The sequence below is a fragment of the Macrobrachium nipponense genome, chromosome 1, assembly GCF_015104395.2.
Source record: "Macrobrachium nipponense isolate FS-2020 chromosome 1, ASM1510439v2, whole genome shotgun sequence".
Taxonomy (NCBI): Eukaryota; Metazoa; Arthropoda; class Malacostraca; order Decapoda; family Palaemonidae; genus Macrobrachium; species Macrobrachium nipponense.
The window spans coordinates 143,837,706-143,851,913 of NC_087200.1; the positions used below are offsets into that span (position 1 = coordinate 143,837,706).

Sequence of the window (14,208 nt, forward strand, 5' to 3'; positions counted from 1 at the left end):
AGGATACATAGCGGGTTTCACCAATAAAAAATGAAGTTTCACACCCTTTAAATTTTGAGGAAAAAAATTGTCATATACTGAGATGTTGCTGCTTATCTCTTGTAAACTTGTTTAGAGATGAATGTACTGTTTTTATGATTGTGTAAATCACTACAAATAATTTAGTTTCAACTAAGAATGCAAACACTAGTTTTTCCCTAAACATTCATGGGTAAATAAAACTTAGAATGTTATTTATGTTTTTTTACTGAAATTACTCAGATGTAAAAAATACATCTGCATAACAAGAGTGCAAATGCCAAAATGCTCTATTAATGACCAAATTTTGTTTTAATTAATTGTAAGTGTAAGCCTCAATAGCTGTTGAGTTATTGAAGCCGTAACCTGAAGACATTATTTGGCATTTAACAGAGAAAGTTGGGCAGGGCAAGGCATGGAGAATTTAAATAGCCCCATTGTTAAATTCCAAATTTACCTTTAATTCTCTGATTCACCATCAGAATCATTTATTACAGATCTCTCTCTCAGTTAAGTACCAAATAAAATTTCAGTAGCTCCGCAACTGAGAGAAAGAGAGAAAGATCTATAATAAGTGATTCTGATGGTGAATCAGAGAATTAAAAGGTAAATTTGGACTTTAACAAAGGAGCCATTTAAATTCTCTTCTCTTTCTCTCTCTTCTCTCTCTCTCTCTCTTCTCTTCTTCTACTCTCTCTCTCTCTCTCTCTCTCTCGCTCTCTCTCTCTCTCTCCTGTTTAGTTATTGAAGCCTTAATGTAAAGACATTATTTGGCATTTAACAGAGAAGTAAATGTAAATTTGGACTTTAACAAAGGAGCTATTTAAATTCGTACCCAATTTTCTCTCTCTCTCTCTCTGGTATTCAGGTGTTTAGCTATTCAAGCCTCATTGTAGACATTATTTGGCATTTAACACAAGAGAGAGAGAGAGAGAGAGAGAGAGAGAGAGAGAGAGAGAGAGAGAGAGAGAGAGAGAGAGAGATCTGTAATAAATTATTCTGACGGCAAATGAAAGAATTAAAGATAAATTTAGACTTTAACAAAGGAGCTATTTAAAATCTTCCCCATTCTCTCTCTCTCTCTCTCAGCTGCTGAGTAGAGAGAGAGAGAGAGAGATCTGTAATAAATGATTCTGATGGTGAAACAGAGAATTAAAGGTAAATTTGCACTTAAACAAATGAGCTACCTAAATTCTCCCCACACCCCCACCTTTCTCTCTATTTGTTAAATGCCAAATAATGTCTTTATGTTAAAGCTTCGATAACTCAACAGCTGAGAGAGAGAGAGAGAGAGAGAGAGAGAGAGAGAGAGAGAGAGAGAGAGAGAGAGAGAGAGAGAGAGAGAGAGAGAGAATTTGAATAGCTCTTTTGTTAAAGCCCAAATTAACCTTTAATTCTCTTATTCACCTTCAGAACCATTTATTACAGGTTCTCTCTCTAAAAGAAAACCTAGTCATAAATAAAATTTTTAGGTCTGTAACATAGTAATTTAACACTTTCACTCTTATTATGCAGATGTTGTTTATGTAATTATTGATAACAAGTTCGAAGTGAGTCATTAAAACCATTCTTTGTTAAGCAAAAATAACAAAATGTTGATTGCAATGAGTTCCCTGCATTAACTAATAGAGGGAAAATCGTAGTATTACTGAGGCCCATTGTCCAAAATTCTGCACACTTCCCAGCAAAGTATTTCTTCAAATTACAATTCACAGATAAAATGTAATATTATGATAATTTCATCACTACAAATATTTAGAAGAAGAATTTCTAAAGGTATCTATTAGGTTCTAAGTTTAAAATAAAGCTTGTACGATGAAGCAGTTTACAATTTATTTAAATACAAATCAATTTCCAGTTAATCGAAGCCCACTGTCAAGAATACTTGAAACACAAACTCCAACCAGAGCTGTCTCCTTATAACACCTGTTAAAAATACATTGTGGGCATGGTCATACGCACTGATGTGTGAAGGATCTTCACTAGGATTTTTAAGCAGCTCTTGTAATAAATAGGATGTGATAGGTCATGAAATTTACCCATAATTTCAATGTTTCCAAGAAACAACTTCTGGTCACTCAGCGGCTTGTTGACGCCATGTTTTCAGAGGTGAATTTCTAAAACTTGTATGGTGTAGAGTGCGTGAACTCTCATAGAAGATGGGATATTTATATGCCATAACTACTGAATTTTTCAGCTGAGCGGATTGTTTATTAAGTGTCCAGTATTCTGGACACTTTACTTAGGGCTGGTGTGTATATATATATATAGATATATATATATATATATATATATATATATATAATATATATATATATATATATTATATATATTATTATATTATATATTATTATACAAGCAGACCCCGGTTATTGGCAGGATCGGTTGTGAACATTTCGGTTTACTGGTGCTTGTCGAATATATTTGTTACTGGGGTGCACAGCACAGTTTTCTGGTTATTGGCATCTTAAGCACCATGAGACCCTCAAAAAATACAAACATAATGAATAGTATGCATCTTTTAAAAATTTATACTTTAGCTCACTGTATCCAGTAATACTGTACATATGTGTTCTCATATTACTAGTGTATTATATAAAAATACAAAGTAAGTGATCAATCTTTTGTTTGGGAAAAATTAGCTGAGGGAGGAAGTAAGTTCATTTTGCCATATTTAACATATTCAGAGCAATTTGTTTGCTTCTAGTTAGCATAAATAAATCTCTAGAAACTTTGTTTGTATTAGACAAGGTTATTTTTGAATATGTGAAGTGTTTTTAATTTAAAATATGACTTAAAGACATCATGTTGTGAAGTAAATTTTTTTTAATAGATGGCATTGGAAGCATATTTTTGTATAAAAAAATGAACCTTTTATGAACAAATATACTCAAATGAGTACGTAATAATAACAGGTTTTGGGTGGTGGACAGATTCACTCATGGTGAGTAACAATATTACGGGCCATTGATTCGGGGAAATTGGGCGGGAAAGAGGTGCCATTACTTCTGTAACCCATAAATTTATTAATGGCATCTTTTAGACTGGCTAAAACCAAGACACAGGCAGCTCCAAGGTGGTTATAAGTAAGGTAGTTGCGTCTGGAGCGAAGGATACGAACTAGTCGCTATCTCTTGCCTGCCTAGACCACGCCCCCTTTACACTAGGGCTGTGCGTTGGCGGCAAGCTTGTTGTAATTGTAGTATTAATTTAATTGAAATGTAATTACATAATTAAATATTTTTAAGGTAATTGTAATTCTTTACCTCTATTTAGTGTTAATTTTAGTTGTAATTGTAATTGACATTAAATTTACAGTCAACTTTAAAAGAGGTCCCACAATGGGTTGTAAAGGAGGGATCCTGTCTGCTGTCCTGCATGTTTGGATACAATGGATGGGACCTGACCAAGCAGAGTTGGCAGGTGGTGTCAAAACAGCTGATATGTCTTGGCACCTACTATTGTTCTTTGCCTAAATCAGGCCAAAGAGAAAACCCTCTGGCACTGGTTTGGAAAGCAACTGAGATTCTGCAGAATCCCTGGCACTCAAAAAACTCGTCAGTATAGCACTCGCAGTTCCAAGGAATTCAAGCACATGGCAAAACTCCTGCCCGACGAGCGGGTAGAGCCAACGAGAGAACCATGCTGCCCAGAAGAGAAACAGTCCCTAAGAGGGAAACTGCAAGAGAGCAATAATTTTGGATGCAAGAACTAGAAACAATCAGAAATATCTGGATTCCTGAAGCCAGTTATCCTTACGTATATCATTATATATAAGCCGTTTTCAATAAATTTTTTGACATTAATTTTTTTTTTTCTTTTTTTTTTACAATTTGTTGTTCAGTGACATAAGAGCAATGAATAAAGTTGTCCATGACCCATCCAAACATCTCTTTTTAGCAGTAATGTTTCAAGATATATATGTTTATTTACACTAAAACATTCCAAAATAGTGTAAATCTCAAACTTGATCAAATCTAGGTTTTTTACAATCTGTTGTTCGCAGTGCTGTACAAGCAATGAATAAAATTTTCCATGAACTGGTCTAAATATTCTTTTTTTTAGCAATAACATAACTAGATATGTTTATTTACTCATAAAAGAGTCCAAAACATTGAATACCCTATGCTGAATTATTCACACAGACTTTTTTGCAAGAATTTTTCACAATTTGTGGTTTAGTGTCATACAAGCAATGAACAAAATTGTCAATAAACCAGTGTAAAAGTCTTCCAGCATTATCGCTCCAGGATATGTTTATCTAGACACAAAAGTTGATTGGCAGTCAACATACCTCTTAACAAGTTTCCTGCATTAGGGTAACAGATAATTGCTTCCCCATCTTTTTTCCATCCCTTTTATCCCATGTCAGTATGTTCTATGCTGTGAAAGACCACATTGGAAATTTTTTAGTGTTAGTTCTGACAATCAAGAAATATTCCTATCACATGAAAAGTAGTGGCTCACCCATGTTCCACTACTTGACACAAAAATAATAATGTCTTGTACAGTGTAATGTACTACCTGTGTCCATGATTTACCATAGCCACAGGTAGCCCCCCTACATGTGCAAGTTAGGAGTACTTTTTTTTCTGTGTGATGTATTATGGTCATTCAGCACCTGTACCACATACATATGAAATATATTATCAAGTACATACTATGTACGTATACTGTAATTCTTTGTACCACATTTAGGATGGATTGATTATGAAATTTAGGGACAAGCCCAAGCACTGGGACCTATTATGGTCATTCAGCGCCTGTACCCACATACGTATATGAAATATATTATCATAATACTACGTATACTGTAATTTTTTGTTTTCAGTATGGTACGTTAATGTGGTTAAGTAGTATTTTAAATTATTTAAAATTTTTAAGATCTCTGTGGAACAAAGCATTACTTCTTTTTACATATAGTTTTTTTTATCACAAGTATAGTCATACAGTACTCTACTATAAAGTTGCTATTACATTAAATTATTATTACCTGCTCTTTTTCTTTCAACATTACAGTGCGATGGGAGCCAGTTTTATCAAAGAGGCTGATTAGCACTGCAACAAGTTTTTGCCACAACAGTACTTACCTGGGTTTCTTGTTTGCACTACTACTTTATCCTCTTATAGGTAAGTTATTGCTACTGTTATTAAAAAATCAAATTTTGAAAGCAATGCTTAACCCTAGTAACATTTTTCTTGAATTCCATTCTCCAGATACACTAATATATGTTGCCTTTTCTTGCATTATTTATGCACATGCCACTTCCCTGCTTTAGATTAAAATTATTTGAGAAAAAGTGATGCTTACATTTTCAGTACACTCGTCCCAGTCATGGAAACCAAAAGAATAGCAAGAATTTTGAGAAAGGCTTACAGATGGAGTGATGAGGGTTCCACAGTCAGAGATGATGCTGTCTAAATGGTTACATAGGATCTGATGAGTTCGTTTTGAGATGTAATGGGATTAGTATATAGCTTGGGAGAAATAAACTAGGAGATAAAAGCATTACTGGAATTCTGCGTGAGTAAAGGATTAATGTCACTAAAGACAGTGCTCAAGAAACTAAGAGACTTTTACTGCACAGTGAATCAGGGTGCACTGGCTATGAGAATGCGTCTTTACTGCTACCCCATTTTACTCTGGAAAGCATAAAGAGGAACCCAGAACAAGACGACACCACAAGCAAGCAGCAACCACAGTAGGTGGAATAACTGCTTCACCATCTGAGTGGACCCTAGTGCACGCTTTGTTAGAGATGAGCGTGATAGAGACAGTAGTTGCTTCCCCAAGTCAAGCTCACAGCGAGCCAAACAATTTTACCCATTTAACTCTGCTTGCAAGTGTTCTGACACTCTCCAGAACATGAGTTGGATCTTCTCATGAAAGAGAGGCTGACACACCAGTCTTTGTGGGTGTGCGCTCTCGGACTGTGGACATAAACAGATGGGCTTAGCAGTACCAATTACTGAATAAATAGGTCAAGGTTGATTTGCAACCACTGGAAATTGTGGTTCGGTCATATGGTTGGTTGAAAGAACCTAGACTTAGGGCTATTGATGAAGGCTCACATGCACTTTCCTGCTTGTGCACAGCAGTAACCTTGGATGAACCAGGAGCAGTGTCTGCACAACACTTGAGTTTCATACTCCAGCAACCTTCCACCCATGAACCCTCTGTTGCTTGCAAATAATTTGTATATGTACTTTGGGAGTTTCTAGATTACCTAGTCATCAGCCAAGGGTTTGCGCAGTTACCTGCATACAGATTGGCAAGATACCCAGTGGTATCTTTCTGCATGTTAACTTAATATTGCATATGCACGATACAGGATTGTGTACATCAAGATTTCTGGACACACAAGACACCATCCAAGCTGTATTACATAGGGGTGACTGGACACTCATGAACCTTTTTTCTGCATGTGCATGATCCAGGGATCATACGTGTGCTGAATGTCAAGGTAGTGCTGACTCGTCTGTGTGCACCTCATCATTTTTGGAAGTACATATAGTATAGTACTGGTTCACAAGTATATGTATTCAGGAGAACCCCGTGTAACCCTTCCATGGCCAGCATCTCACCCAAAGGGGATTGAATGCAGTGACAGCCTGAAGAAGGCAGTATTAAAAGTAAAACTTCTTTGGAGGGGGGACCCCCTTCTTAGACTCTTCCCTCTCTTCTTTCCATGAAAGGAAGAAGCAGAAGAGGAAGAGAAAGAGAGAGAGTTTGATGAAGACTTGCTCTACCCAGGAGTCTTACTCTTTTTAGCTGCAGTAGAAATGTTGAGGGATGAGTCACCATCATGTCAAAAGTAAACGGTGAGAGACTGATTAACAAGCATGCTCAGAGAACCCTGTGTTATCCCCCTCAGGTGAACAAATACCCTACCCAACCCCTGAAGGAAAGATGGTGCTTACTTGAATCCTAACAGAATTTCTGTGGGAGGGCTTCTGAGACCTCTTCCCAGTGACTGCAGAAGACAAGGAAGATAAAAGGGGAAGAGATTAAGGAGGAGGAGGAAGATAAAAGATACACTCATGCTTTTCATGTTTCTCCATCCATGAACTGTACTCTCCTCAGGGCGTAAAGAAGGCAAGGAAGAAGAGAGTGATTGACAACCAGGAGGAAGAAGAAAATCTTTCAAGTTTTATTTACCTTACACTCTGCCCACAAGTCATATTCTCCTCTGGGGGAAGAGTAAAAGGATTACAGCCTGTTCTTGATGCCATACACCTGTACCTGGGACAGCATTGTTGTGGAACACAAGCTGCTTGGCTACTCCAAAATGGTTACAGTAACACAATGGAAATTAAACAACTAAACACTTTTACGTTCTTTACATCTTTTGTTATTCTCTTGTTCAGATCATTGTTGAACATAAAAAATACAAACACAATGTACAGCAAAAAAGATGAAAGAAATTTCAACATGGCAGTCGGCATCCTAAGAAAAAGTGCATGAACAACTGATTCCATCTCATGTGAAGGAAGACTCCTATATATATATATATAAGGCATAGGTTTGCATTCCCATAGATAGAAGTAATAGCGTGCTAAAGTACAGATAACTAAAACCACCCCATAATTAAACAAAAACTTAGGGTATGTGCATGAGACTTGTACTACTGTATGCAGCATAGACATGGGCGCTGGCAAAGAAGTTTGAGTTAATTTTAAAAAGGTATGACTAGAATGCCAAGATTAATGGTTAATGTGGGAAGGTTATATTACAAGTGAGGAAGCTGTGCCGAAAAATGGTGTTCTGTGACTGAAAAATGGACCGAGGTCTCCAAGATTGAAATAGTTTGGACTTTGGTTGAAGAACACTAGGTCAGAAAAGTAGATGTGAAAGTAGCTGGAAGGAGACTAGCAAGTATATAGAGGGAATCACAACCAAAGGGCATCTAGATAAAGTCAGAATGGAGTTATTGTGCATAATACAGAAAAGATTGAGAAAAGTCATATTTAATATCATAAAAGTAAAAAGATTCTGCAAAACTAATAATAATAGCCTATAAACATGTGTGCAGTGTAAATCTTACTTAGCCAAGCAACTTTGTATTTCCCCTTTTGTGATTTTCCTTTAGTATTTGTGCCTTTCCTCTTTATCTCTTGTTTTATGCTATTCAGTGCTGCCTCGCAACCTTTATTTTTCCATATGGGTTAGCTTTGTAATAAATTACAGCATTTTCGTTCTCTTGTACACATGTACGGTACTCAGTTACATTTATTTCCGAATAATCCACATTTGGGTAACTTTGCATGTATGCCTCATCTTTCTAATTGGCAGCTGCATATCAGCACCTAACATACTGTAGAGACTTCCTACCAAGGACTGCAATGTTTTATCTCGTTGACCTTTTGTTCTAATATCACTTGTAAGCAATGCTATCATGTCATCATTAATTCAGCCATACATTATGTCTTCTGATTTAATAATTAAAGGGAAATGGTCCTATAAAAAGGATCTACTTAAGGGACAAAATTTGAATAGGCCAGGAAATAATAGTTAACGATATAAACATGAACACCATGACTTAACTTGGATTGGTTATCAATCTACATATTAAAAATTTTTAGGCTTCCTAGTTTCACCCAGTAATAAATATTGCTATCTAGCTGCTATTACAAGAAAATAAAGAGATTGTAATTATGGTATAATACTGTAAAATGTGAAGTGGTATTCCATAACTAGTGCTGTTTCATGATTCAGCCTACTTGTAACTTGTAAAAACCTGCTTAGATTGCTGGCCCCATAGCCAAAATTTATATGTGTACATGTCACTGAAAAGATAAATAATTCTATTTAGTAATATAATACAGTGGTCCCCCCACTGTATTTGATTGAACTTTGTTGGACATTTGGAATTTTTAATACAAGAGTGCATGGTGAAATATGATGGTCAAACATTAATTGAAACTGGAATAAGATTTATTTCTTAGGTGATAATTAAGCTGAGAGAGATTTTGTAAGAGGTCTCTTCAGTTTTGCAATTCATGACTGTATGTGCTAGTTTGAAGTTTAAATAGTTAAATGGTATCTAAAGTTCTGAAACAAAAAATTGAAAAACAAAATTTGCAAGACTTACTGGGTGCTCAAAAAATCAATGAAAATAAGACTTTATTCATTTTTAAAATTAAAAATAATTACAAAGGAGGCTGCATGAGTAAATACAGTACAGTACATAAAAATATTGTAGAAAAGTCATTTCAATCAAATCCCTCCTTCTTCTCACGAATAGCTTCTCTGAATCGTTCTTCCAGCAGAGATAGTTCAGAGATGAGATCTGTTATTGCATTCATGAATGCATCATGAGGTGTGTAACTGGCATCAGATGTCTGCAATATAGATGGAAAAGTTATGTTGAAACCACAATGTTATTATGAAGAATTTTCATATGTTGATAAAGCTGTAATACCAACTTTTAACAGAGAAGAAGTGATGGGTACCAAACTTACCTGAATTCTCAAAATTACTTTATGCTCCAGTGGATGGGGATTTTTATAACCTGTGAACATAACATTAGGATCCTTAAGTAGTTGCAAGCGAATCATGTTCCCCAAGGTATGATCCTCCTTGTTAATAGTATAAATTGCAGCATTTGGTACCTGAAATAAAGTGTTATTTTTAAAATGATAAACCTGAAATTTTTCTTTATTTTTCAAGTTACTGCAGTAAAACTTCTGACATTGCAGTTCCCCTAAATTGATATTAGATACATTATACTAATAATTCTGCTAGTCAGCAATAACTTCACATTCAGATGGATTGAAGTACTGTAGTGGGAGTTAAAAGATCATCAAATGACAAAATTTATTCCTTAGCACAAACTCACCATGATTGTCAATCATTCTGTGTTGTCTAGACTTGCCACTAGACAAAAAGGTAATTTAGGAGGGGCCCCTTATGTAGAAGCACAATTTTTAAAAGTAAATTTTATTCTTCCTAACTATACAAACCTGAGGTCCTTTACATTAGGATTAGGAATTGCTTACAGTGAGGCTGGAACACGGCTGTTGAAACTCTTAGACGAGGTGGTTAGGTAGTAACTACCATCCGGTAGGTGGGGAGACCTGCCTGCTTGAATGTAAACATTCCACTTTGCCTTTCGGCCCAGGTTTCAGATTGAAGGGTAGCATGAGGGGGGCCTAAATGTAAAGGACCTCAGGTTTGTATAATTTGGAAAAATACACTGTACTTTTAAAAATTGTGATTTGTTCCTACACTGTAAAAACCCTTGGTCCTTTACATTAGGAAGACTCATTGCTTGGAGGGAAAAATCTAAGTGAGTCTCCTGAACTGACTGGAATTCTGCACACCTGGGCTACTCCTCCTGGTCAAAATAACGAGGAGGAGTGCCTTACCTCTAACAAATTGATCGGAGTATAAGAACTGCAAGATCAAGAATCAGACTTTTGGACCTTTTCAAATGAGGGAGGTATCGTGATTCTTATGAAAAAAGGGTGGGAAGAATATAAAGTGTCTGAGGCAGTAAGGCAAAGATATAAGAAGGGTTTGCCTTATTGCCAGTCCTTCCTCCCATGATTGCTTCTATAATTCTAACAAGAAAAACAGAAAGGAAGCTCAATGTGTAAACTTACTGCATCAGACGTCAGTCCAGCAAATGTAGGTTCAAGTCCTATTCTCAGCCCAGAGGAAGAGAAGTAGAACAAGGAAGGAGGAGGGGGAGAAGCCAGTCACTCGAATCCTTCTCACCTCTAGAACCACACACCTTGGGCAAGATGTAACCTGTACTTTTAAAGGAGCCGGGTAAGAAAACACAACTTTTTGTGCAGCCACCACAGGTCCAAGGAAAAAGGGTTCCAAGGACTTGTGATCCTGATGAGACCATGTCTATCTTCCAGATCAACATATTCTTCAGAATGCGAGGAATGGACCAAGCCATTGACTTTGTGAGCTCTCGGGCAGATTGTACAGGTGTCATCATCACCAGTTGCAGAGTACATCCTTCCAATCGTCTCACAAAGCCCAACGGAAGACGTGTCCTTAGACACTTCCCTCTATTTTGGACGAGCTAGTATTAGAGAAAAGTCACCAATATCCAGTTTAGGAATGTTGAGCCTTTTTGGAAAGTACTGCAGCACCCAACAGAACCAAGTAATGATTGATCTGGATCATCAATTACAAAGTCCAAGGTATTGGGGATCATGAAGGACTTGAACCTGGTAACAGATGCCGAATGATTCATAGTTCATTACAACATCTGACACAGAGTTGAGATATCCAACTTTAGAAGGGTGATACTAAAGAAGGTTCATGCAAATCACCTGTCTTCTTCACCAATGCTGGAGTAAGATGAGATGTGGTGTTGAGACAAAATCTGTCTTATGATACTCTCAAGGGCGTGCATGAAGCATGAGAAAGGAACCCTAAACAAGAATCAAATGCTATCTAGAGACCTGGGGTCCCTGTGATGACAAGACAGAGAGAAGTTTCTCAGCAGTAGTTTAATCCCGACTGTGGAGAAACAATACTACTTCCTGTGAGAGACTAGGCCGAATGTGGACCTAAGTCTTAACAGTTGAATCAGAGAGAAACAACTTTCACGATTCTGACTAGAGGAAAAGTCCCATCAGTGACACCAACCAGCAAAGACAGCTCCAACCCCTGGAATTACTGAGGGCTGAATGAAGTATCCAGCTATTTCCGTTGTTATTCAGTGAGAAAGCCTATGCTTGCAAGGAAAGTCTTTTATCCTTGAAGAGACATGGCTTGTACTAACTGAGGAACTGCTCCTCGGAGAGAATCCTCTCGTACCTTGGAAGCATAGCTGGCAGGTTGGGTGACAAGCTAAAACTTCCGTTATCTATTTTCAGTTTGGGGTGAACAATTTCTGTTGAACACCATAACTTACGAATAGAAAAAGTACACGAGGGAGACAAAACTATCTAGTTTTCATAAAAAACTAATTTGGAGTCATTGCAATGGCCTAAGGTAATGTGTGATGAAGCAGAGGACCTATAGACCTCTATTGTACCACTGGTAAACAGAAAGATGATAGGGAGTCTTCTGAGACATACCTCTGTCTGATGATTCCTTCAAAGGCATGTGTGGAGCATGAAACAAGAAGCCTAAGCGAGAGCCAAATGCCACTCAAAAGACCTTGGGTCTCTGTGGTGGCAAGACAGAGAGGTTCCTCATTAATAGTTAAACCTCGATTGAGGAGAAACAGTACTAAGATGAACAATCTCTCTGTAAGGAAAACAGCGCTCTGCCCATCACTGAGTCCAGAGGCCAAGCTGCCAGCCAGTACATTTCGAAATACGTAGTGGGAAATGTGTCTGGCTGATAGTGCTATCGAGTGCAGTAAAATTACACTCAAGTACCTGCATGTTAACCAAAATAGGAGGGAAATGAAACCCCCTTGTTTGGTGATAAATGCCAATGTACTGTGGTGTTGCAGCTAGACAAACCACTAGGTGTCTCTCTCAAATCCCAAATCTCTCAGGGGTGCTCAAAAAGTTGCCCTGAGTTTCAGGATGTTAATGAGAAAGTACAGATCATCTCGGTCATACACTTTAAGATAACCAGCCTACAGGTATGCACTTATTACTCAGTCAGAGTATCTGATAACAGAAGCATGTCGCGAGGAGGATATACAGCTATATTCAAAAGGTTCCTGTTGATCGAGCACCAGCCTATTTCCTTCCTCATCATTTGAGAGAAGAAAAGATTGAAGGCTTCTATGTCAACAACAGGACACCGAAGACGATTAGCTCTTAGCCAAACAGGCTGTTCCCGAAATGGGAACACAGGAGAGGTGGAAGTTTGATAGAAGATGACCGAGACCTGAAAGGGAGTAGATACTTCCTGAATTTCCGGTTACCAGGCCTCAGTTATGTTGCTGTTTAACCCTTAAACGCCGAAGCGGTATTTTAAAAATCGTCTCCCGTATGCCGGCGGCGTTCGCGAGTGAGCGCCAAAGCGGAAAAAAAAATTTTTTTTCAAAAAATCACAGCACGCTTAGTTTTCAAGATTAAGAGTTCATTTTTGGCTCCTTTTTTGTCATTGCCTGAAGTTTAGTATGCAACCATCAGAAATGAAAAAAAATATCATCTTATATAAATATTGGGATATATGACAGCGCAAAAAAAATTTCATATTCATATATAATTGTACAAATCGCGCTGTGAGCAAAACGGTTGAAGCTAACAAGTTCATTTTTGTTGTTGTTGTATTGTACACTAAATTGCGATCATTATGGTATATAACACATTGTAAAATGATCAAGGCAACACAGAGAAAATATTATCACAAAATGGTGCATGAATTCGTTACGCGCAGACGTAAAAAAAAGCGGTTTTCAAAAATTCACCATAAATCGAAATATTGTGCTAGAGACTTCCCGTTTGTTGCCAAATGAAGGTAATTGATTGAATATTACTAGACTGTAAGTGTTGTAGCTTACAATTGCAGTTTTCGACCATTTCGGTCGAGTTACAGTTGACCGAAGGAAGAATTTTTTCTATTTATCGGTATTTATATGAAAATATTTCAAAACTGATAAAAGCTACAACCATAGGTTGTTTATGTTGTATTCTACATGAAATTGCACACATTTTCATATATAAAACTTTATGTAACGGCTAATTTAAAATGATGCAAACATTACGACAATCGGACGAAAAAATTTATGATTTTTTCTGAAGATGTTACGTGGCGGACGTAAGGAAAAAGTTTATTTCATAAATCCACCATAAATCAAAATATTGTGCTAGAGACTTCCAATTTGTTGCAAAATAAAGGTAAATGATTGAATATTACTAAAATATAAGTTTTTTAGCTTACAATTGCGTTTTTTGACCATTTCGGTTGAGTAAATTTGCCACGAAAGGTTGATAATTTTGGCTACTGTTATAGGTTATTTGATATGCCAAATGATTTCAAAAATGAACTGATAAAAGGCTCCTAACCACGGGTTGTTTTAAGTTGCATTCTACATGAAATTGCGCACATTTCCATATATAAAACTTTATGTAACGGCTAATTTAAAATAGTGCAAACATTACGACAATCGGACGAAAACATTTATGATTTTTTCGGAAGAGTTACCGCGTGGACGTAAGGAAAAAGTTTTTTTTTTCGTAAATTCACCATAAATTGAAATATTGTGCTAGAGACTTCCAATTTGTTGCAGAATGAAGGTAAATGATTGAATATTACTA

General features: G+C 36.8%; 2 protein-coding genes across 2 annotated transcripts in view; one reads left to right on the forward strand and one right to left on the reverse strand.

Annotated features, from left to right (window-relative positions):
• Positions 1 to 14,208, forward strand: part of LOC135218962 (transmembrane protein 62-like) — a 608,314-nt gene that overhangs the window by 544,730 nt on the left and 49,376 nt on the right. The window contains 1 exon segment of the mRNA XM_064255400.1: positions 5,038 to 5,148. Within this exon segment, the coding sequence (XP_064111470.1) occupies positions 5,038 to 5,148 (111 nt within the window).
• The window catches only part of LOC135219704 (DNA-directed RNA polymerase II subunit RPB11-like), a 30,762-nt gene continuing 25,683 nt past the window's right edge, over positions 9,130 to 14,208 (reverse strand). The window contains exons 2-3 of the mRNA XM_064256690.1: positions 9,481 to 9,630; positions 9,130 to 9,360 (exon numbers count right to left, since the gene is read on the reverse strand). Coding sequence (XP_064112760.1) covers positions 9,232 to 9,360; positions 9,481 to 9,630 — 279 coding nt within the window. The 3' untranslated portion in view covers positions 9,130 to 9,231. The remainder of the gene's footprint in view (positions 9,361 to 9,480; positions 9,631 to 14,208) is intronic.